Raw genomic sequence first — 26,078 nt, 5'->3', positions numbered from 1 at the left:
CTCAGGTAATCTGCCCGCCTTGGCCTCCCAAAATGCTGGGATTACAGGCGTGACCCACCATGCCTGGCCAATATATTAATTCTTAAGAGTCTAAAAGGGTTCTGATTTAACTTGTGGCCATCATGCAAATAAAAGCATTCTGAAACCAAAAGTTTGAGAACTGATAACACATAAAACCCATAGTAGGCTGCGTTAGAACAGTATTTTGAAGAAAAAATTTTAAAAATTGACAAATAATACCTAATTTTAAATTATTCAGATAGAACTGAAAAGTAAAAACAATAATTTTAAATTCACAAGATCTGTTATTCAAAAGTAACATTACTAGTAGCATGACAGATTTTTCTAGATTTAATTCTCTGTATTATAATTGTATATGTGTTTGTTGGAAAGTATGTATACTGTCCCATGGCCTGCTGTTTTTTTAGTTAACAGTGTATCTTAAGTATATTAGTATGTATAGACTGGTCTTATTTTCATCATTGTGAGCATTTTGTTGAATAGGTATAGTGTAATTTTATAACAAGTTTAGTGATTATTTGAGTTGTTTCTGCACAGTGATTGTGTAAAAAAGTCAACTCACTTACATTGGTGGAAAATTTCTAAATAGGATGCCAGCCAATATTTATATCGGTACTATTTGAAAAGAATAATGTGACAAAACCAAGGATACATCTTAAGAATATAATGATAGTTCGATTATAGAAAATCTATTAAAGTTATTCAACTTATAGTTGAAAGGATCAAAAATCTTTGTTATCTCATTGGGCACTGAATAGGTATTTAGTCAATATTCTTTTTTTCTTTCTTTCTTTTTTTTTTGAGACAGAGTCTCGCTCTGTTGCTGAGGCTGGAGTGCAATGGCCGGATCTTGGCTCACTGCAACCTCTGCCTCCCAGGTTCAAGCAATTCTCCTGCCTCAGCCTCCCGAGTAGCTAGGATTACAGGCATGCGCCACCACCCCTGGCTAATTTTGTATTTTTAGTAGAGACAGGGTTTCTTCATTTTGGCCAGGCTGGTCTTGAACTCCCAAACTCAGGTGATCCGCCTGCCTCGGCTTCCCAAAGTACTGGGATTACAGGCATGAGCTACTGTGCCTGACCAACATTCATTTTTAATAGAGCACAACTTAGCAAAAGAGGAAGAGGTGGGTAATTAAAATAAAAGACTAACACCATTTGTAATGTTACAAAACTAGGATGTCTCTGGGACGTGAGGAACATTTGGATTTGTGGTATAGTTACATCAGTTGTGTCTCAGTGAGCGTGTGGTTTTAGCCTCTTGTAGCTTCAGTGTCTTCATTCCAGAACTAGAAATATAGATAGCAGCTTTTCTGGAGTCATAGAGTTATGAAGATGATATGAGACTTATATAAAAGCCTTGGGCATACTGTAAGAGATAATTGTTTTTAAAGGAAGGAAAAACATAGAAAGATGTATCATAAGAAGAGAAGCTGCCCAGGTTTTATTCCGACCTTTTTTTGTTCTAAGTGGTTAGTTATATTGTGCTGCATACCTTGATCTAATCACAATAATTTTGAGGATCCCTTTTAGAACTCTGGTGAGACACTTAGGTAGAGACAATATTGTAGTGATGAGAGTGTGCACTCTGCAGGGCTGGAGCTTCCCAGGTTAGACCTTAGCTCTGCCGTTTTCTAACTTTGTTATGTTTGGTTACTTAGCTTCTTTGTGCCTTAGTTTTCTTATTTATAGAATGGGACTAATAATGATATCATCCTTTTAGTGTAATTGTTACGTAATTGTAAAAGTGTTTTTGAAATTAATGTGAAGTAGTCAACACTGTACTTTGCATGTAGGTGGAACTGTATAAATGTTACTTCTGTGTTAATGATTCAGCTAAATTATTTTTTTGTAATTACAATACTACCAGGTGTTCATTTTAAGGAATTAGAAATTACTGATGAACCAAAAGAAAAAGAACATCCTAAAAAGCCTACCTCCCGGGCAGAGCTAAGAATGTTTTAATTTTGCCGTGAATTCTTCCAAACTTTATAGCATAAAAAGAGGTCTGTCTTCCTTTCTTTCCTGTTTGCTGTTTTCCCCCCGTTTCCAGTCCTTTTCCATTCATTTTCCTGACTGGTCAACAAATACTGAGCACATACTATGAGCTAATATTGTGTTAGGACAGTGAGATTCAGTGGTGAGAAGAGATTTAGACAGTCTTTTTGGAGCTTTGAGTTCCAGTGGGAGAAACAAATTTTCAATCAAAATAGCAGGACTGGTTATAAATAGAGATATTTTCTGTAAAGGAAATATATGGGGAGGTTTGAAGGATTATGTAGGAAAACCAGGTCTAATCAAATCCAGTTGTTGGGTATGTCTTGGTGTCAGTTAGAATAAGAATTTAACAGACCACTAGAGTTAATCAAAAGTATATTGAAATTTTGACACAGTTGATTATATAAAAATAAAAATTTTTTATAAAATATATATTTGCAGTTCATATTACACACAAGAGGCTAATTTCTTGTATAAAGAGTGCCTATAAATAGATAACAAAAAATTAATAACCAAATGGGAAATGAGAAAAGGGTATAGGTGGAAAGTTTTTAGAAACACGAGTGACTCTTAGAAATAAAAGAAGAGGCTCAACTACCACCTATAATAAATGTAGTTCACAACTATAATGAGATATTTGTTACCTTCCAGATTGGCAGAGATCAAAAAATTTACTATCACTATATTGAAAAGGTCAAGTGGAACCAAGCACATTAATACACATGTATGCATAACCCAATAGGTACTTTTTGTGGAAGATAGTATGTTAATGTGACAAAAATTACAGATGCACTTTTCTTTCCATCCAAAAGTTTTAATTCTAGGAATTACAAACATTATAATATAAATATTATAAATATAGAAATCTTAGAAATATTTAGTATAGCATTTTTTGTAATGATAAAAGATTGGAAACAATTTAAATGTCCGTCATTAGTGGACTGGTTAAATAAGTTATGATACCTTCATAAAATGGTAGCTTTTTACATAGTGATTTGTGTGCAGTAGGCACCAAGTTATGACAGAAGTGAGTTGGAAAACTGTATTGTATATCCTCATTCCTGGAAAAATATTTCTTTAAATACACACTTGGTTTATGCTTAGAACGTCTATGAAAGGACATTGCAAGAGATGGGTAACAGTGGTTCTCTGGATAGGAAAACTGGGAACCAGGTAAGGAGGAGTCATATTTTCATTATATATGAATCTGGATTTATATGTTACCTGTTTTGAAAAAGTGAAATGGTTTTTCAAAATTCATAGGGCAATCAATGATAAAAATAAATTATTGTAATCTTCATGGGAATACACTCTAGTTTGGATTTTTAAAATTTTTATCTTCTTGTAAAAGTCTGAAGCCATGATACAACTGACCATGTTCCCTTTGAGCTCATTCCCCTTTCTGAACTAGTTTTCCATGTTGTTTCCTGTCCTGTAGTTAGGAAAAATGAGGCTGACAATCCCATGCCGTGCAGTGACTTGTACACATCTGCAGTGTTTTGATGCTGCCCTTTATTTACAAATGAATGAGAAGAAGCCCACCTGGATTTGTCCTGTATGTGACAAAAAAGCTGCCTATGAAAGTTTAATATTAGATGGGTAAGTATATCCCTTTTAACAGCTGATATGGACTAATACAAGAGCTGTTGGCAATGCCTTTGTTCAGTACAACTGAGTGAACTAAATTATAAATAAATTCTACTTTAGCATAAATCCAGATGTTTGTGTGTTTTCTGTCTTGTAATTATACTCAATCTTATTTTTTAAACTGTTTTAGTGGCATTTTTATCTTTATAATGTGATTTGTGTTGAGGGCAATGTTTTTTTGCTTTCTAAGATTATATTTTATAAAGCCCAAAGGAAAGAGGGAAAAGTTTGCTTAGTGATGTCATTTTGTTTACCTAGAATTTCTTGAAGTAGCAAGTAGGGTCTGTGCAAAAACCAGAGGAAGTGCTAGGGTAGATACAGACACATGACATAGCTCTTAAGTTCAAAACTGGAGTTCATGCCCAGGTATTTCTGACTCTGGAGTCCAAACTCTTAAGCATCATCTGCATATTATATTGCATGTCAGAGTTTGGAAAATGGCATGAACTAATTTTTAGTAAGTATCTTTTTTAAAAAAATTAAACATCATCCATGTACCATGTAAGATTTAGAAAATACAGTTAGTGAAAAAATGAAAATAAAATTAATCCCATCCTATGGTGATGACTTTGTTATTGACATATTAAAAAAGATTGAAATGATACTTTATGTAGTGATTTATATTAATATATACATATGATTTTTACTCAATATGTAATGAAAGTATCCTAGATCTTTAAAGATGCTTTACAGCTTTAAAATGTTTTAAGCCACGCACTGTGACACATGCCTGTAGTCTCAGCTACACAGGAAAGTGAGGTAGGAGGATCACTTGAGCCCATGAGTTCAAGGTGAGCCTGGGCAACATAGTGAGTTGCATCTCTAAAACAACAAAAGTTTTACAAGAGTATTATCTGTGGAGAAAAATGGGGACTGAAGAGTGAATGGGACTTTAACCTTCCTCTCTGAACTTTTCCTTTGCTGAGTTTTTATTTTTAGCTTATTTTGAAAAAAATTCAAACCTTCAGAGGAGTTGGAACAGTAGCACAAAGAACCTCCCATGTAACTTTGACCTAGATGCATCAGTTGTTTACATTCCTACCACAGTTGTTTTATCACTTTCTCCCTTAATATGTGTGCATATACACATTTTTGGTGTGTGCATTTGTGAATGTAGGGAGAGGTGATTGTTAATATTTTTAGAATGCTTTTGAACCATTTGAGAGTTACATATGTCATCCCCCTTTGTACATTAATATTTGTGATGTGTTTACTAAATTCTTGATATTCCATTTTTGTTTCTCCTTTTTCCGTTTAAAATTGCCCTGTGATGTTAACATTTTTGAAGGTGGCATTTTGTGTATGTCTGTGGAATTTTCTTTTAAGTTCTTAGAAATACTCAAAGGGAATGTATACTTTAAGTCTTTTACTATTTATTATTAAGATGCCTCCCAGAAGGGGTAAGCTATTTTTCTCTCCTAGTAAATCATTTCACTCTCATGCCAACAGGCATAACATTGCCCACTTCTCAGTCCTCTCAGCAACCTTACATACTGAATCGTCCTTTAAAAATTTCTACTTTTGAATGTGCTGGCTTCCATCTGTCATTCTAGCACTTTGGATGGCCAAGGCAGGATAGTTGTCTGAGGCCAGGAGTTTGAGGCTGCAGTGAGCAATGGTCATGACATTGCACTCTAGCCTGGGTGACAGAGCAAGACACTGTTTCAAAAATTAATAACAAAATGACAAATAAAAATGTCTACCAATTTCCTAATTGAAAAGATAGCTGATTGTTTTTATTTTTTTGTATATAAGAATTATCAGATATTTAATTCCATATTGGTCATTATAATATCTTTTATGAATTGCCTCATAATATTCCTTTTTTTTTGAGACAGTCTTGTCCTGTCACCCAAGCTGGAATGCAATGGCACGATCTTGGCTCACTGCAACGTCTGCCTCCCGGGTTTAAGCAATTCTCCTGCCTCAGTCTCCCTAGGCTGTGATTACAGGCATGTACCACCATGCCCGGCTAATTTTGTATTTTTAGTAGAGATGGGGTTTCTTCACATGGGTCAGGTTGGTCTTGGCCTCCCAAAGTGCTGAGATTACAGGTGTGAGCCACCACACCCAGCCAAATATTCTTTTATTAAAAAACATTTGCTATGGGGTCGTTCATCTTTTTCTTACTGGCCTATAAGTAGTCATTATAGATTGAGGATATTAATTTCTCTGTTCACATGTACCAGATGTATTTTCCCAATTTTCCTTTTAATTGTATTTGTTGCGAGCTTTGTTTTTCATTCAGAAGCTTTACACTTTTATTTCATCAAGTCTGTCTTTTCCTTTGGAACTTCTGTCTTTAGAGTGTTGTAGAAATTTTATATGAGCACTTGCTTGTTTTCATCAGACATATTTATGATTCCTTTTTCCAGTTGTGCAGTTGTTCCATTATACATTGCTTCATGAAGTCGTTCAGCACAGTACTTAATTCCTATCGTGTGTTAGATACTAGGTCTAAAAATGGTAGGCAGAGCACTTCTGGTATGGGAGAGTGTTAAAAAAATTTCATATTAAGTGTAAAGTGCTATGAAGGTAAGGAATGACACTATGGGAGGAAAATTGGGGATGGTGAACGAACTTTACAGTAGGGAATAGATGATCCCATTAAGGGAGGGATCATCTCACCCTAGCACCCAGCTTTTCTAAACCACATTTACTGAATAATATTTCCAATAGATCTGAGATACTGCTTGGATTATCTAATTCATTCCTTGTGCATACTAGTGTTAACTTCTAAACTGCTATTTGTTCCATTGATGAAAGTATTAGTGGACCATTACAGAACTGTTTTAATTATTAGATTTCTATTATGTGGTTGTATTTCTTAGGCCATTTCTTTTCAGAATTTTTTTTGACTAGTATCACAGTATATTCTGCCATATTCACTTGAATAAAAAAGTGTTCTCAAATTACACAAAACCTTTTCAGATTTTGATTAACATCATGCTGAGTTTTCACTATAATTGAGAAAAATAAGCCTCTTCGCATGATGTGGGCATTTTGACATAAGAACTACTCATGTAAAATGTACAATTTGGTAAATTTTGACCTATTATATATCTATGAAGTTGTTACTCCAGTCACGATAATGAACACTCCCTTCACACCCAAAGTTTTCTCATGTATGTTTTTAATCTCTCCCTCTCACTCTGTCTTCAAGCAAACACTGATATGCTCTGTTTTTATAGATTAGTTTAGATTTTCTAGACTTTAATATGGAGTTGTAAACTATGTACTTACTTTGTCTTCTTTTACTCAGCATACTTGTTTGAGATACATTTATGTTGTTGTGTGTACCAATAGTTCATTTTTAGCTGAATTGCATTCTAATCCCTAGTTTGTCAGTTTGTGTGTTGATGGTATGTTTCTAGTTTTTTTGGCTGTTGCAAATACAACTGCTGTGAACATTCATGCCCAAGTCTTAGTGTGGACTGTTTTCATTTATCTTGGTTAAATACTTAAGAGTGGAATGCCTGGTCACATGCCAGGTGTGTGCTTAACTGCCAGAAACTGTCAAACTGTTTTCCAAAGCAGTTGTACTATTTTATATTAATTTCCACTAGCAGTACATGGGAAGTTTAGATTGTTCCACATTCTCATTAACATTTGGTGTGGTTAATCTATTTTTTTTTTGAGACAGTCTTGTTCTATTGCCCAGGCTGGAATGCAATGGCATGATCTTGGCTCACTGCAACCGCTGTCCCCCAGGTTCAAGTGATTCTCTTGCCTCAGTCTCCCCAGTAGCTGGGATTACAGGCACCTGCCACCATGCGTGACTGATTTTTTGTGTTTTTAGTAGAGATGGGGTTTTGCCATGGTGGCCAGGCTGGTCACCCAACTCCTGATCTCAATTGATCCACCCACCTATCTCAAAGTACTGGGATTACAGGTGTGAGTCACTGTGCCCAGCCAGTTAGTCTCTTTAATTTTAGGTCATACCTAGTGGTATATGGTGTTACTCTATTGTGGGTTTAATTTGCATTTTCCTTATTACTAATTGTAGTGAGCATCTTTGCATATTTATTCTGTATCTATTTTTTTTTTTTGGTGAAGTGACTGCAAATTTTTGCCCACTTTTCAATTGGGTTTTGTTTTCATATTACTGAATGTTGGTGGTTCTTTATGTATTCTGTATATAAACCTGTTGCTATGGATATGATTTGTAAATGTTTTCTGTCATTTTTTCTTTTTAGTCTTATAACAGTGTTTCAAATAGCAAAAGTAGCTAATTTGAATGAAGGCTGGTTTACCAAGTTTTTCTTTTATGAATTGTGCGTTTGGTATTACCTTAAGACATTTTCTGTAACTCAGGGTCACAAAGATTTTTTCTGAGCTTCCTGTAGGAATTTTATAATTTACTTTTACATTTAGGTTTATAATTTCTATCAAGTTAATTTTTATATATGGTGTAAGATAAAGAACAGGGTTTTTGGTTTCTTTTGGTGTATGGCCATGTGATTGTTACACCATTTGTTAAGATTCGTTTTTCCTCATTTAATTGCTTTTGCACTTTTTACAAAAAATTAATTGACTATATGTATGGATCTCTGGACTGTTGTATTGATTTATTTGTCTGTAGTTATGTCAATACTGCATTTCCTGGAATTCAGGTAGTGTGAATCTTCCAACTTTGTTCTTTTTTTCAAAATTTTCTTGGATATTGTATATTCTTTGCATTTTCATACGAATTTTCGAATCAACTTGTCAATTAGGGAAAAAAACTGCTGGGATTTTGTTTTTCATTGACTCTGTAGATAAGTGTGTGGTGATGTAACAATATTGAGTCTTCTGGTTTATGAATAGGATGTACCTTTTTAATTATTAGTCTCAGCAGTGTTTTGTAGTTTTCAATGTATTTTGTACATCTTTTGTCAAGTTTATTCCTAAATATTTCATATCTCTGGTATTTAAAAATTTTTTCTAATTATGGCTAATATATAGAAATATAGTTGACTTTTGTATATTGCTCTTAAATGTTGCTAAGGGATGAGGTATGTTACTCTCATCCTTTAGTAATTCTAGTAGCTTTATTATAGATTACATAGGATTTTCTGTATAGTCAGTAATATTTTTTAAATAAAGACAGTTTTACTACTTCTTTTCTAACGTGGATGCCTTTTGTTTTCCTGCCCTATTGCGTTGACTAGTCTGGTAATATGATGAATTATGTTGATTGACTTTTGGATATTAAACTAAACCCCATTTGGTCATGATTTGTTATCCCGTGTGTATTTGTTGTTGGATTTGTTTTGCAAAGTTCATGGGGGATGTTGGTATTTAGTTTTGTTGCAATGCGCCTGCCTGGTTTTACTGTCAGAGTAATGCTGACCTTGTACAGTGAGTTAGAAGTAGTGGTATTATTTCTCCTCAAATATTTGGTAGAATTCCCTAGAGAAGACTTTGGGCCTGGGATTTTCTTTGTGGTAAAGTTTTTAACTACAGATTCAACTTATTTAATAGACATAGGGCTACTTAGGGTATCTGTTTCTTTTGGAGTGAATGTAAATAAGTTTGACTGGAAGCTGATTTTTCTGTTTTTCTATTGAATTTGTTTCTGTTTTATTCTTTATTTCTCTTTTCTTGTTTTTACTAAAATTTGCTTTTTTTCTAGTTTCATAAATTTACTGATTTGAGACTTTATTTTCTAATAAGGAAAGGTTAATGCTATAAATTTCCCTTTAAGCACTACTTTAGCTGCAGCCCACAAGTTTTATTACATTTTTATTTTCATTCAGTTCAAAATCTTACTTTTCTCTTTGACTCATGTTTCTTTTGTTTAGTTTCCAAATATTTGTGGATTTTTCTGATTTGACTTAATTTGAACGTAGTTCAAATACACTTTGCTTATTTTAAATTTAATGAGACTTATTTTATTTCCCTAGTCTTCCCTCCTTCCCCTACCCCATTATTCTTTTTCTTTTGAAATTAAAGTTTATAAATTATTTTACTGTATGACATCCTTTGTCTGCTTGTTTGTTTTGCGTGCTGTGTTAGAGGTTCTTACTGTCAGTCTCAGCTAGGAGACTCCAGGTATCTACTTTTGTTTAGCCATTGGTGCTCATCAGTGAGTTACACAGATGATGCTTAGTAAATTACTTAACTATTAAGTTGCCTGTTATAGATTTAAAAGATATGGCAAAGGGGGTGTAATAATTGTAAAGTACAGAGTATTGCAATACCAAAAAAAAAGGGGGTCATGTAACATTACTTTTGTTTTCTAGGTAATGTGTGTTTCTTTATTTTACCTTTAAACAAAGCTGTTGATTACATCTATGTACTTCTTAATTGGTTTTTAGGCTTTTTATGGAAATTCTCAATGACTGTTCTGATGTGGATGAGATCAAATTCCAAGAAGATGGTTCTTGGTGTCCAATGAGACCGAAGAAAGAAGCTATGAAAGTATCCAGCCAACTGTGCACAAAAATAGAAAGTATGTATAAGAACAGCAGCAGAGAGCAAAGCAGTGAGACTCGTGCCACATTATCATTAATCTTGGCCCCTACAATCATAAATTTGGAATTCAGCTTGTTGACTTAATCTTTTGATATATATAATTTCCCCCAAATGATTTTTATTCTTGCCTGAAGAAATGTCCTAAAGTTTATACTATCTTAGCAGCTACTTCATAGTGTATTTTTCTGTGTAGAAAAAGTGAAACATTCATCTAAAATCATTTTAATGTATGATGTTTGTTACAGAACAAAAAGTCACAAATACATTTATACGGACAGTTTTTCAGAATTGTTTTTAGAATATTTGTAAGTGGAACCCTAGGTGGAGGTGAGGTTAGATAGGCTACATCATTGATTAATAACCTTGGTAGTGTGGAGGTGATCACAGGTTAGTTGCTCGGAAAATAAACAAGTTGTTTCCTTCCATGTCTCTGTGGGAAGGAATTTTACCATTGCCTTAATTACCTAGAATGTGTACTTATCCATCAACTGCCTGCATCTGTCCACACTAAGTAGGGAAACTGAGGGCATTTTGAATAATTGAAACTCACTGGTGAACTTAGAGTTTCTTTTTATCCAACAGTCTACTCTCTGCATTTCAGTTTTGTGCTGATTACATGTAATTTCTAACAAACAATGTAATGAATAATTAGAGTAAGAAGAGAGGGGGGAAAAAAATAAAGGATTTATGCCATTATTATTTCTCTGTGATTGATACTGAACCTGAGGTTCTCTCATCTTTGAGAAAAATGGGGAGTCCAAGTGTTCTCTCATCTTTGAGAAAAATGGGGAGTGATTTACTTAAGTTTCTATTGTTTTTCCATTATTAACTATCATTCATTTTTAACTAAATACAGAGAATAATATACTTTTCTATGAAAATGTGAGTTAACGAATATGGTATGTGAGACTATCTTTGCGGGCAGAAGGAACCTATGATTAGTAGGTAATTCACAAGAAAGTTTAACTGTTTGAATAACTTAAGTGAGAGGTTTGGGTTTTTACAGCTTATCACGGTGAAAGTTTTTATGAAGTTCTAGCTTATGGTGAAAAGTCTGTATACTTTCTTTGATACGACCATAATAGAATGGAAATACCTGGTGCTGAGTGAACTGTGCCACATGTCTGTGAGAATACACAGGTGAAATCACCTATTCTTGCATGGCCTGAGAGCAGTTCCCTAACCAGCAGTTAGCCAAAACCATAGGTTTGTGGCTTCACTGTGGCTGTGCATCATCAGGAATTTACTATACTGAATATACTAGACACCATGGCTAGAGTTTCTGTTATACCTTTGATTTTTTTTTTTCCTTTTTTTTCCTTACATGCAGGTTCAAGTGTCCTCAGTAAGCCTTGTTCAGTGACTGTAGCCAGTGAGGCAAGCAAGAAGAAAGTAGATGTTATTGATCTTACAATAGAAAGCTCTTCTGATGAAGAGGAAGACCCTCCTGCCAAAAGGAAATGCATCTTTATGTCAGAAACACAAAGCAGCCCAACCAAAGGGTTTGTTAATTTATAGTTCACTATTGTTCATTATACTTGCAACTAATTGCTTTTGGGATAGGTTTATAAATGTCTCTTTGGGAAATGGCATAAATATAGAAAGCTATTTTAATTTGCTTTTGTTCAGTTGAAATATTTTCAAATAAGCACATTGTTTACAGGAAAGCAAATTTTGATGGAGAAAATATTTACATCTTTGGAAAGTGAGCGTGTGAGGTATTTATTTCCTACCTGAGACTTTTTATTATTTTCTTGAACGTATTTGTAAGGAAATTTGGCATCTCAGACCAGCATGAGAAAGCCTGGTGTAATGGAGTGTGGAACTGGGAGTCTGACAAGTTTGGATTCCAATTTTGGCACCATCACTCACTTGTTCTGTGATCTTACATGAAATACTTAATTTGATTGAGCCTCTTTTTTGTGTTCTGTTAAATGGAGCTAAATAATGCCTATATTACAGGATTATTTTCAGGTTTTAATGAGATGATGAAAGAAAGCCTCAGTGTCAGGCATGTGGTAATTTCTCAATAAAAATTGATTTCTTTCCCTTCTCATCCTTTCCAGGGAAAAATATGTTCAGGTAGAATGGCATTTTACCTGAATTTTAGCATGGATTCTCTATAAGTTATCTGGCAGAAGCCATTATTGACCTGTATTAAAAGATAGGTTTAAGTATTTAGCAGTAGTTGCTTTTTCAGAGAGGTTTTGGACCATGCAAGGAGATAACAGGAGAGTTAGTTCTCTTGACAGTCCACAAACACATTCTTTTAAACTCGGGTGTTTTGGAGTCATCTTTTTTGACCTCTTGGTCTGCTTAGTTTTATAATGGCTTTACCGAGGTATGATTTACATAGAATAAAATGTACCCATCTTAAGTATATAATGCACAATTCAGCAATTTTAGTATTATATACATAGAGCTGTGCAGTTGTCACCATGATTCAGTAGTAGAATATTTTCAACACCAAAAAAAACTTCCTTCATGTTCTTTTGTAGTTTATTCCTATTTACACCCCAAATCTAGGCAATCTTTTTTTTTTGTCTCTATAATGTCTGTTCTAAACATTTTATATAAAATGTACTTCTGCAACATTTTTTATAGCTTTAAGAACTAAATCTTTCAGCTACCTTCTTTACTGTTAAAATACTTGTTTCCAGATATAGTTTACACAAATAGTAAGGTATTTACTTTTGTCCATTTAATTAGAATGAGGTGGGATTTTTGTGTTTGTGGAACAAATGAGGAAATGATTTCAAGTGGGTTTTTTCCTGGTGTGCCAGTCATTTATTGCTCCTTTGAAACAAATCGGTTGGTACATCTATAGTTTAAATGATAGAACATGAAGAAATAATTTTGAAATGGTTACTGGGGTGGAAAATGAAGGGAATGAATGCTTAGATGTCATGTTTCTGGATTTTTCTCTCTAATGATATCCTTTAGAATATACTGGAAAAACATGAGTTGCAAGTACTGTAGTTGGCTTAATTCATGCCAGGTTGAGAGGTCATGCCTAGCAGTGCTGACTCATGAATTGATGTGATCTTGGAGCATGTCTCTGGTGGCATGCCACAAGGGTCTACCCTCTGTCCTTTACCACATTTTTATCTGTACTTGATGAGCCTATGAAACAGGAGGAATGGCACATACACAGTGGGTGACAAAATTTGAAATGACCTCACTATAAAGAGGAATAAGGATAGTTTACATCTGTGGTCATCTACTATAGCGATAAATGTTAAGGCTCCTCATCTAGGCTGAAAAGAAAACAAAAACTAACATTGTTAAGTATAAGGTAGAAATTTGTGATTAAATCAGCAACACATGAAAGTTTTTATTTTAAAAGTCTGTGTAAAATGCAGCTACCTAGTTCATTCCATGAAGCTGGTATAGCCCTTAACACCCAACTTAGACATACACATTAATACCCACATGAAAGAACAGACATACACATTAATACCCACTTGGAAGAACTCTTAGGAAAAACAGACTCACATAGAAAGGTAAATGAAAATTCTGAATTCAGTCTTAGGAAATCATTTAATTATATATTAAAATGACATCTGTGACCAAGTTGAGTTTATCCTAGGAGCGCTTTAATATTAGAAAATATACTGATAAGATGGATCTTATCATAAGGACAACTATATAGTCATCTTCATGGTTGCTGGAAAGGCATTCAATGAATTGCCATTTCTGAGAGAAACTCTTTCAAATGTCAGATTTCACTTAATGATTTGAACGGTTCATCACTTAACCAATTTGTTCTTAGCATTAATAAAAGAAGCATAGACTAGGCGCAGTGACTCACGCCTGTAATCCCAGCACTTTGGGAGGCCAAGATGGGCGGATCACAAGGTCAGGAGATCGAGACCAGTCTGACCAACATGGTGAAACTCCATCTCTACTAAAAATAAAAAAATTACCTGGGTGTGGTGACGCACTCCTGTAATTCCAGCTACTCGAGGCTGAGGCAGGAGAATTGCTTGAACCTGGGAAGATCCTGCCACTGCACTCCATCCTGAGTGATAGAGTGAGACTCTGTCTCAAAAAAATAAAAAAATAAAAATAAAAGAAACATAGTGTCCAGGATCCATACCATGCCAGTTTTGTTTCATTTTAGGCTGTATGACTCTCAGAGCATTTCAGTCAGTGCTGATCATCAAGAATGGTATTAACAAATGAGTATGGCCACAGCAGGGGAACAGGAAGGTGAATAGTGGAACCTGGAGCATGACAGATGGGTGGCTCTTATGGACCGAAGCTGTTAAACCAGGAGAAGAGATTATGTGATAGACACCTTATAGTTCTTAAAAGGGAGACATTGACTAGCTGGATTAAGTTTATTCTTTGTTACCAGATTGAGATCCAGTGGTCTAAAGATACAGGGACAGACTTTCTATTGGAGCTTTCCGAACACTAGGAAATTTAATCTTTTGTCCCAAAATCATGTTTTCTGTGTTAGAGTGGCTGCCACCTGTCAGTGTCATAGTGGAGGCTCATGCTATGGTTATATCATCTCTGTGATTCTTTCCTACTCTTTAGATGTTTGTGGCTTTGTTCCTGGTCGTCCTTTTTATACTCTTTCTTGTGGCTCAGCATCTAAAGTTTTTACGGTTTTCCTATGCTGTGTAAGTTTATCTTAGGATTTCTTGGCCATCAATGATAGTAAGCAAATGAGGAAGAGTAGAGAATGAGAAAACTTACTCTAATTTACAGCTCCAAAATTATGTGAGCAACTATTTTTTTTAAGAAGAATATATGTGAAAAATAGACAAAAAGGTGTAAGACCTTATATTCAGTAAAACATTTATAATCTTACTGTATTGTAAAATACAATATATATTTTCATTTTGGAAACCAAAATTAATATGACAATGATTATCTGTTGAGGACTCCATTTCAACCTTTAGACTTGTACATAACATGAAGTTGGAAACGTATGAAGATGATCAAATAGGAAAACCAGAACTCTTTTAATCTGTTTTTTAACTGAATAATGCAGTTGATTACTCTAAAATTTGAAATCCTACCTTATTGCAGAAATAATAATAGCAAAAGGAAAAAAATCATTCATTAAACTTTTACTAAGTATAAGGAATTTCTAAATTGTCCCAAGTAAAATGTCCATGACTTTTTGTGATAGATACTGTAATCACTGTTTTACAGATGAGAAAACAGAGTGTAAAAGACTTATAGCATACTGTGGTAAAGGCTACAGCCAGGAACCTAAGGGCATTCAAGGGATTTTGAGAGGGACAGCAGAGGGTAGGTAGGTTGGGGAGGGATAACATGGGGAGAAATGCCAGATGTAGGTGACGGGGGGATCGAGACAGCAAACCACATTGCCATGTATGTACCTATGCAACAATGCTGCATGATCTGCACATGTACCCCAGAACCTAAAGTAAAATAAAAAAATGTGTGTGTGTGTACACACACACACACATATGTGAAATTATAATAATTAGATATCAGTGAGAAACCATTTTGCCACAGAAAATAAATTTAAATTCTCTTGCAACTATTTTTTTTAATTAATTAGTTTATTTTGATTTTTTGAGACAGGGTCTTAGTTTGTTACCCAGGCTAGAATGTAGTGGTGTGATCTCGGCTCACAGCAGCCTTGATCTCCTGGGTTCAAGCGCTTCCCCTGCCTCAGCCCCCCAAGTAGCTGGAACTACTATGCCCAGCTAATTTTTTGTGTTTTTTGTAAAGATGGGGTTTTACCATGTTGTCTAGGCTGGTCTCAACCTCCTGAGCTCAAGCCATCTACCTGTCTCAACCTCCCAAAATGCTAGAATTACAAAATGCATGAGCCACCACGCCTGGCCTGTAAGCAACTATTTTTTAAGAGGTATATTATTTTAGTAAAAATTATTCTTACAAACAATTTTATAAAGCACCAAGAAGAAAGCAAAAAATATCTCACCTAGAGAGAATTATTGCCATTTTCTTTGCATACCAACTGGAGTCTTTAAATGCAGTCTTATAATACTTATCAGAAGAAACTTGTATGTTAATCTTAAGACATTTAGAAAACCTCTGATGTTTTGCCATATTCAAAGATAATTTTACATATTATGCCCCTTCCCCACTGCTGGAGATTGAATGGTTGCTTTGCCTTAATAAGGCGGTATTCTGAAGATAGGAAACATAATAAGGATAAATCTGTATGTCTCCAGATTAGTAATCATTAGGAATTGGTAGCAAAATTGAATCTTTTTTATACTTTTGTGATCATAAAGTGGGAACATACAGTGAACTTCAGGGTTATAAATAGAAATTGTCAGTCCTTTTTCAGATATCCAAGTCCGAGCCAAATGTGAGTTTCATGCAATTCTATGATCCAGCGTATAATTCGGATTAGTAATATTTGCTATATAGCAGCATTCTAGCAATTCACATTTGTGTTGTGATATTATGGATAAAGTTACAAAAGTTTAGAATATATGTGTACACTTGCATAATGTATACATGTATCTGTGTGTGTTTACCAATCCTAAGAAGAGGCAATAACAAATTTTAAAAGCTTTAAATCTTTTTATTACCATATAGCATTCACAGTTTTACATCCATCATTTTGCCATCCATAGCCATTTACATTTTTTCATGGAATCTGTTACTCATATCTGTAAATACATCTATTTTTTGCATAGAATTTAGAAGCATTTTGTTTCTGAATGTGGTTCTTGGGAAGATTCCAATAGCAAAAACCTGCTCCTAGTATTTAATTTGATAATCCTGACTAATGACTACTTTAGCCACTCTATATAAAGTTGAATTTGTATTAATGGTTGCAACATTCAGGTAATGGGAATTAACCAATACTAAATAGTTTAGCTTTTCATATGTTTGCTGAGGTTTTAGATATTATTAATTTACTAATTTGTATCCCCATTGGATTTTCACATTTCCATGTTTTGACAGCCAGCAGTTGCTATTGCTTAAGTAAGGAGTAGCTATTTTATCATTAAAGTTTCATGTTGTTAAGTGACAGGACACGTGCAGTTATTAGGTGTTACTGTGGTGACAGACAGGTGTGTGGGGGATATTCACTTGACTCCTCTATAGATGTAAGTCAAAGGGTCAGGGAAGGGAAGGGAACTCTGTTATTGTTGTTATTTATAAGTCTATTTCAAGTTGAAGGGTCGATCAGGATCAAAACAAGAAAATCTCCAGTGTGAAATAGCAAAGGAAGAAAAAGAGGAGTGGGAGAAAGACATTCATTGTCTTTTTCTTGTACCAGAAAGTCTTCCAGTTTCTTTGAGTGACAGAGAAAAAAACATGATAGGTTAAATGTGCTTTTTTTTTTTTGAGGCAGCATCTTACTTTGTCGTCCAGGATAGAGTGCAGTAGAACATTCATGGCTCACTGCAGCCTTGACCTCCTGAATCTTCCCACCTCAGCCTTCTAAGTAGCTAGCACCTTAGCCATGCTTCTGCACATGTGGCTTTTTTTTTTTTTTTAATTAATTTTTGTGGATACAAAGTCTCCCTGTGTTGCCTAGTCTGGTCTGGAACTTCTGGCTCAAGAAATCCTCCTGCCTTGGCCTCCCAACGTCCTGAGATTACAGGTGGGAACCACCTTGCCTGGCTCTAAATGTACTTTTAAGTAGAATCTTTTTAAATTAAATGAAACTTTATATATTTTTGGTCTTTAAAAGCCTGCTATTAACATTTTTAAAAAACACTTTTTAAAAGATATTAATACTTTGAGACAGCCAGAATGATCAGAGCCACTTCTTTAGCCCCTTCCCCAGCACTCAGATATACCCCAATCTCTCTCTCCTCCTTACCCACTGTGTCTTTCCTCCAATTTCTCATATAAACTCTTGTGTGTGAGAGGTGGTCTCATGTTATTTGGAAAACTTTTGATGATGTTCTGTTCTTCTGTGATCCCTGTAGAGGACCGCTGTTTTCAAACCTCCAAAAACATGAGCTTTAGATACAATATAACTTATTTTATATCCTCCAACTTCTCCTTTCCTCCAGAGTCTGCCTTTTCTAACATTGCTCACATCCTGCTTGTGGTTTTAGGTCCTGGAGTAGCACTGGAGGCTAAGAAATCTCCAGATTCTAACCTACAGGAAGGTGGTTGATTTTTGGAAGATAACTTCTTTCTATCTTTATCTACCTCAGGAAAATGTATTTTCAAATACTAGGCTTATGTTATTGCCTCAAGCATATTTTATTTGTCATAAGCTTCTTAAATTTTAATCCAAGATTTCTGAACTCTAGCCTGTGTTATTCACTTTTCTGAGACTAACATAGTTGCCAATTCAACCATGTATGTACTCTCAAGACAACTGTTTTCCACATTGGTAGTGACATCTGTTTTTAAGTGGTTTGACATTTAAACTGAAGTTATGAAATAGTTTGTCAGAGTACAGAGAATGTCATGCAAATTGGCATGATTTCTTCTTACCGATATTTAATAATCAGCAATAACAGGAAAGGGAAAGGATGTCCAGAAGTTGTCAATCGCAGTCTAGCTTTGTGTGACCATGGTTCTACTTTAAGTTTCTAAGACACTTTCTTCATCTTCGTAATGGTCCCTTCAGCTACAGAATTCTGTGCCTTTATCATTAAGCTTATGGTAATTGACTGGCAGTGCTTTGGGATACTAACCTTGATGTTGTACCCCTTGTTTGCAAGGTAGCCACCATCAACCATAAGACCAGTAATGATGCTCAGTTTCGTATATACATTCAAGGATGTCTTTCTTGTGAAGTTGTAGTTGTTTACCCTGAGAAGTGCAGGTTAAATAGGAAGAATGCAAAAAAAAAGTCTCTGTTTAAGCTTGAACTTTTTCAAAAATATGTTTAATTATACTGCTTCTTGAAATTATAAAAATCCTATAGTGTATATATTTATATAATGCCAATTGTGAAGTATTTATTACATATGTTTAATCTGTATTTTTAGTAGCATGAAAAGCTCATTTTAAAATCATAAACCCTCTTAGGATTTCACCTGCCTGGTAGGTGGTATCATGGTAGCCAGCATTTTTATTTCTGGACATTATATTTTAAATCCTGAATACCCATCTGCATTTCTGATTGTGGCCTATTGCCATCAAGTTTGCTGGCTTTAAGATTGGGTAATTTGGCTCAGATGATTTCCAGAAAACATTGCAAATAATTAATACAATTCAAGTTAGAATTGAAGAAATTTGGGTTGTGCTATAGTGAGTAGCTTCACTCATAAAGGTTCCCTGATTTAGATCAAACCTTAGGGGTCTTTCTATGTTAGCTTTAAATTTGTAGGTAAAATCACTGATGCCCATATACATATTACATACACATTAATAAAAGTGACGTCTATTTCTATTTTGGATGAAAGTGTTATATCTTATTCCAGCACTGTACATTGTGATTGAATGTCAACTTGCTCTATGTCGCAGCTGCTGTTGAGAGCCAAGATATGTTCATGTTAAAATGAAGACTGTTATGGGAGAGGAGAGGAGAGTGGAGTGCTGTGTAGTGAGTAGCTGCCATATAGTTGTGCTGAAATTAGTGAAGAAGCGACTGAGAATGCCCAGTGGTACAGCTCTTCTCTCCTGTGAACTAACAGCCAGATTGTTTGTAATTTCCCATGCTATTTAAAACAGGGTTCTCATGTATCAGCCATCTTCTGTAAGGGTGCCCAGTGTGACTTCGGTTGATCCTGCTGCTATTCCGCCTTCATTAACAGACTACTCAGTACCATTCCACCACACGCCAATATCAAGCATGTCATCAGATTTGCCAGGTATGTAGAGAGTTTTTATTTTATTTTCTTTTTTTTTAATCAAAGTTTATTATTTTAAATTTTAATCTGTGAAGCCAATATAGTTTTGAAATTTTAAATAGAAATGCTAAGGAAATTTGAAGACGTCATGTAAAGGTCATATCTGTTTTTATACATCACATCCAGTTGTTATTTTAACTACAGAGCAAGCTATAGATTCCTGTTGATGAGAAATATAGTAGAATAATAAATGTTATAGATTTTAGTCTCGCATTTGGAGAATTTGTACTAAGAGACTTTTTCTTGATTTATTTATTAGAAAACCTCACAGATGAGGGGAGAATATTTTCTCATACACTCCTTGGTAGCCCATCAGAACTTCAGAATATACTGATGCTGTTTGGGGTTGATTTTTTTTTTTTAAATACTAGCTGTGCATTTTATTCTCCTTACAAAGATAGGGTCTACCATCTGTTTCCCTAGAGTGGGCTTAATACTTGGGGATATCTTTTATATGTACAGTAGTTTCCCCTTATCCACAGGGGATAAGTTCTAGGACCCCCAGTAAATGCCTGAAGCCACAGATATTACAGAATCCTGTATATTGTTTTTCTTTTTCTATACAGACATACCCATGATAAAGTTGAATTGAATTTTTAAATTAGGCATAGTAAGAGATGAACAACAATAATATTAAAATAGAACAGTTAGAACAATATGCTGAGGTCACTACTCTTGCGCTTTTGTGTCATTATTAAGTAAAATAAGGATTACTTGAACACAAGCACTATATACTGAAATATAGTTAATCTGATAACTTAGATGGCTATTAAGTGACTAGAGCTGAGAGCCACTGGACAAAGGAATGATTCATGTCCTGGGTGGGATGGAGCATATGGAGCCAGGACAGCATGAGATTTTGTCAGACTATTCAGAGCAGTGTGTAATTTAAAACCTATGAATTATTTATGGAATTTTCCATGTGATATTTTCTGACTGCAGTTGACCACAGGTAACTGAAATTACAGAAGGCAAAACCCTGGATTAAGGGGGAATCTACTGAATAATACTAAGGTTGCTTGAATTACCTTAGTATCATGACTTCTGCAACCAAGACCATATTACAAAATTTAAACTTCCCTCCTTTACTCTTCTTCCCTCTCTCTGTAGCCATTGCTTTTGCAGACATTTCTGTGAATTATATTTGAGCAAATTAGAACCAGTACATTCATGACTTCCTGTCTCTTGGAAGGCCCTTTTAGTGGAGTACAATTCTCTCCTCTTGTTACTAGTTTTCTTCTCTAGATTTATGAAGTTAATTTTGACCTATGATTTATTTTTTTTCTCCCCTTAGTAAGGTCTTTATTTTAAGCAGAATACTTACCCTGTTGGTGGAAATTTGTGTTACTGAAACAATTGATAATTAGCTCAATATAATTTTGCCACCTGAAATTTGTTTCAATTATGTGAATAAAATTTAGTGGACAAGATTAAACATTTTATAGTATACATTGAAAAAATGGCTTTTAAAAATATTTTTTACTTTTTAAATATATTTACTCCATACGTAATTTGGGAGTTGGTATTTTAAGAAGTTCTTTATAGACCCAGCTAGCACAAGTTATAAAGTATTTGTGAAGTATATACAAAGTCTGATGCTAAGGTACAGGTGAGATTTCATGTCTGTGACAAAGATGGAAACTCAGATTCTTAATTCCTAACTGCCTTATATTGCTTTAACCTTGGCTGGTTGGATGAGTGTCCGCATGTCATCTCAGTATGTGTTATAAGCAAGCATTCTAAAAGAATTTGTTTCCTAAAGACCTTAAATTAAAAATTAATCCTAAAGAAAGATAATGAGCATTTCTGCTTATTAAAATGATCCTACCATTCAGCAGTAGCATAGACACAATTTACAAGTTACTTGCCCTGTTTTTCAATTCTCTAAATCTGGATGATTTTTTTAATTTTGGAAAGTTTATATTATTTCAAACTTTGGGCATAAAGTGAGAGAGACTATTTCTTTTTAGAAATATGCAAACTTGAGAAAAATGCAGTAAAATGTGTGTGAACTGGGTATTTGGTAAAAATGCATTGCAAGCTGGTATTGAGCAAACAAGACTAATATCCAAGGCTGATATTAAGCCAATATTAACCATTATGGTGATACTGGTTGTTATTATTAAAAAGCTTTCTTACCAATTGATCACTGAATAGAAGAGGATATATTGTGCTTTAGAAAAATTGCTAGTTTATCATCATATATGATTTATGTAGCAGTTACTATATCTAAATAGTTTAGTTTTACTTTGATTTTATTGTTAATGAACTCTTTAGTAATTAGTAATTACTTTGGTTTTATTTTATGTATAACTTTATGTAATTAGTCATACTGTGAAGAGTTTTGGTATTGATAACTTAATAATTTATAATAAAATATTAAATAGAACACCAATAATGGAGAGATAACAAAGTTTTAATACATTTCTTAACATTTCTTTTAAACATCATAAACATGAATCTTCTGAATCTGCAGGAGAACAAAGAAGAAATGATATTAATAATGAACTGGCGCTTGGAACATCTTCTGATACTGTGCAACAGTGAATACAAAATAAAACAAATAATTTTATTTATGGAGTGGAAAACAGCTTGATTATTTCAAGGAAAAATATGACTGCCTTATTATTGCTAGTGCCATATTGTCAGGTGCGAATGGTGCTCAAAAGTTGTATCATTAAAATTTGAAAGTGCTAAACATATACATATTTAGTCATGTAGCAGTTATGTTTTGTTAAAAGTTTATGGCTCATGTAAGAAAAATGTGTTTTCATCAATGAGGAAAGATGTCTAATGAGTCAATTTCACAATGAAGCACTTAAAATTTTTAAATTAAAATTTTATCAGTGTTAATAGTGTTAACACTACCTGCTTTTTAGTTAAATTAAGCATTTCAACCATGAAATTCTTAGGAGGGCATAAAAATATATCAGTTTGACATGCTGCAGTTGAAACTTACGGTGAAATATGAAACAGCATTTTGCTAAACTTATGAAACAAGGCAGTAAAATTGTAATCACTACTGATAAAACTTTATTTCATATAAGAGTTTTAATATTCTGCTAAAAATGTAAAATGCAAGAAGACTTTGATGGTTTTTTTTTTGTTAGAAAGAACAGCATCTAAAATACTATATCAAACTTCACTTTTAGTACCTGAGGAGAAAAATGGTTTCAGTGAGAGAAATATGTACATTAGACAAGGTTTATATAGACAGCACCTGTGTAATGCTTGGTAGACAGTCTAGAATTCCAACCAAAATTTTAGAAAAATTTCTAGGTATTTTATTATGGTGGTATATAAGTCACCACATTCAAGTCTCCATGGATGAGGTATCAAAAGATATAGATCAAGTAAATGTCTTAATTCTTTTCTAAATAGTCTTTATATTTACCTGCCACATATGAAATCATCAAAGAGAATTACAGTACATCGAAGAACTGGAATTGAAATAATGAAAACAGGAAAAGTCTTTGGTCCTTAATGAACATTCTCTGGGGATAGTTTCAGTTTTTAATTTCATTTAAAATAAATACACAGGCTTGACATAATTTTTAAACGTTTTATATCAAGCTTGTGTATTTTAATTGAAATTATGAAATGGAAATAGTTGAACATTTAGAAAATGAGCATTTTTGAGTGGTTTGGCTTTAGCACACAATATTCCAACAGCATTGTCAATACTTTAGCATTATAAAAAGGTTTCAATTACTAACATGGATGAGAGATAAACAAACATTAAAATGATTGAACACATGAAACTGAAAAAGTATAAAAAGGTAGGAGCTGTGGTAAAAATGAAGAAAAATGAAAAACTATGAAAAGGTGGAAGTTATTGTAAAAATGAAGAAAACATACCATTTAAAGCAGAACAAAATAAATAACATTTCCATAAACTTATAATAGAAATACTGAAAATGCAAAACTCTGAAGGTATTATAAGGGCTAGACAAATTTTGAATTACCGTTTGGCAGAAGCAGAGAGGGGATTTACTGAACAGTGTTAGGAAGAAAGAGTCTGCTTATTGAGATATCTTACCTATTATTTTAATAGAGAAGTCATTGGAAAAGTTTGTTATAATTCTCTTTAGTTTAGTATTGGCTCAAACTGCTGTATCATAGTGACAGACTTATGAAATGAAAAATCACAGCAAGCTGGGTGCAGTGGCTTATGTTTGTAATCCCAGCACTTTGGGAGGCTGAGGTTGGAAGATTGCTTGAGTCCTGGAGTTCTGAACCAACCTGGGCAACATAGCAAGACCCTGTCTCTACAAAAATAATAATAATAATTAGCTGGGCTTGGTGGCACATGCCTGTAGTCCCTGCTACTTGGGAGGCTGAGGTTGGAGGACTGCTTGAGCCAGGAGGTAAAGGCTGCATTGAGTTATAATCGTGCCTTTGCACTCTCACATCAGCAACAGAGCAGACTCAGTGTCTCCCAAAAAAAGGAAGAAAAAAAAATGTATAGCAACAATTTTAAATGCTTTAGAAATCGTTGGAATGATTTCTTTCAGATGATTGGTGCTACAGTTTGTATCACTTGGTAAGCATTTTTGTAATACCCTTAATTAGAGATTATAAGAGAATAAATATATTTAAATTTTTTGAGTTATAAATTCATACTGGTTATTAAATATCCCCACTGATATTTTCCATTTTGTATTAAAGCATAATGTCAGACTTTCTCTGTGTGGTGGTTATATTCGGAGTGTCACTGAATGCCAGCATAAAAATTCATGGAATTGAATAGAAAAATTGGCCTGTCTTAATGACCTATGGTTTCTTTTTTAATGTTTTGAAGTAATTGAAGGGAGTTTAGTCACACAGGGAGGTCTAGGTGAACCGACTTTGAAGTTTATTACTAGACTTTTCAGACCTGGAATTTTAAATTATGTATTGTTATTACTTGAATACGTCACAATTATATTACTGGACAACCTTTTACACATTCCTCTTTTCTAAAACCTAATTGAACAATTACAGTTCCCTGGTTTAGAAAATTACATTAGCTCAGAACCCAATAACCCTTAATAACTTAAGCCTGTTAGCGCAGCAATTCCCGAGTGTGTCCTTTGTGCAAAGCGTTGGACTGTGTATTGCTCTTGATGTGGGGACAGTGGGGACAGTAAGCTATCATTGAAATAGACATCTGTTTAAAAGTGATATTTAGATGAACATCTGTATTTCTGAAAAATAAATATGAAGTAACTTAAGAGCTTAAGTATGTTTTTTTTTTTTAAATGGTTCGAATCCAGATCATTAGCTCATCAATTTTATTGCTTCTCATTCTGTTAAGTGACAAAAGGGGAAACATTTGTTTTAACTAGTACTTCTTTTGAAATTTTTGGACTTCTGCCTTTGAGTCTCTGGGAGCTAGTTTTACCAGTTGTTTTATCAGATAATATATTCATCTTTGGGTTTTAAACACTTATCATCACTGATCATGGTGTAGCACTTCCCCATGGCTGAGTGGTAAGCACTTACCACAAATGTTTTGTGATTTGTGATAAATAAAAATGATTTAGGGAAATAATTCTGGTCTCCAAAATATGAGGCAACTATTAACAAAGCATTTTTGTTTTAGGTTTGGATTTTCTTTCCCTTATTCCAGTTGATCCCCAGGTATGTATCCTGAATTTAAGCAACTAATTTGTATTTGATTGTTGATTATGTCATACTAACTAAAAATGGCCAGTTGCATAAAATCAGGACAGTCAACTCTTGAATTACTTACATTGATGGAAAGGAAGTACTGTGCAAATATTTCATAATTTTATTTGGAGGAATAAAGTTGTTTTTTAGTTCATGATTTTTGTCTTTAATATCTAAATTTTGAATTTTATTTAGCTTAATCAGTTGGCATCTCTTACAAGCATTTGAATGATTAGAATGAATGGAAGCAGTGCTGAGTGGCTGGAAGTTAAAATTTTACAAATACAGTTTTATTTTTTAGCTAAAATATTCTGTACCTAGAAAATTAATAGCTAAATGTGATGAGACAGACTTGACTCATTAACTTGATTCTTCATTGTTTTTAAAGACATTCAAATTTAGACTTTGGGGAGACCCCAGTTTCAAGTTGCTTTATGTCAGTCATCCCTGTTTTCTCTTTCAAAGATGAGAAACTCTAATAGCTCAGAGTCCCAACAAGAAGACCTTGCAGTGA

At 34.1% G+C, this 26,078-nt stretch overlaps 1 protein-coding gene across 37 annotated transcripts in view; it reads left to right on the top strand.

The window, feature by feature from the left end:
• The window catches only part of PIAS2 (protein inhibitor of activated STAT 2), a 181,550-nt gene that overhangs the window by 96,794 nt on the left and 58,678 nt on the right, over window positions 1–26,078 (top strand). For 22 of the 37 annotated variants that reach the window (XR_013525878.1, XR_013525879.1, XM_035270958.3 and 19 more), the window contains 5 exons: window positions 3,457–3,617; window positions 9,965–10,098; window positions 11,452–11,623; window positions 19,734–19,873; window positions 25,497–25,534. Coding sequence is in view for 29 of the 37 variants with exons in the window: in XM_035270958.3 (XP_035126849.1) it covers window positions 3,457–3,617; window positions 9,965–10,098; window positions 11,452–11,623; window positions 19,734–19,873; window positions 25,497–25,534 (645 nt within the window). In the remaining 8 variants the exon portion in view is untranslated. Of the gene's footprint in view, window positions 1–3,456; window positions 3,618–9,964; window positions 10,099–11,451; window positions 11,624–19,526; window positions 19,874–22,388; window positions 25,126–25,496; window positions 25,535–26,078 lie in introns of those variants that run through there. The other 15 variants (XR_013525880.1, XR_013525881.1, XR_013525882.1 and 12 more) reach the window with 4 other exon arrangements.

Source organism: Callithrix jacchus, chromosome 13 (genome assembly GCF_049354715.1).
Source record: "Callithrix jacchus isolate 240 chromosome 13, calJac240_pri, whole genome shotgun sequence".
In the NCBI taxonomy this organism is placed as follows: Eukaryota; Metazoa; Chordata; class Mammalia; order Primates; family Cebidae; genus Callithrix; species Callithrix jacchus.
This window is presented reverse-complemented; position numbering and strand designations above follow the sequence as displayed.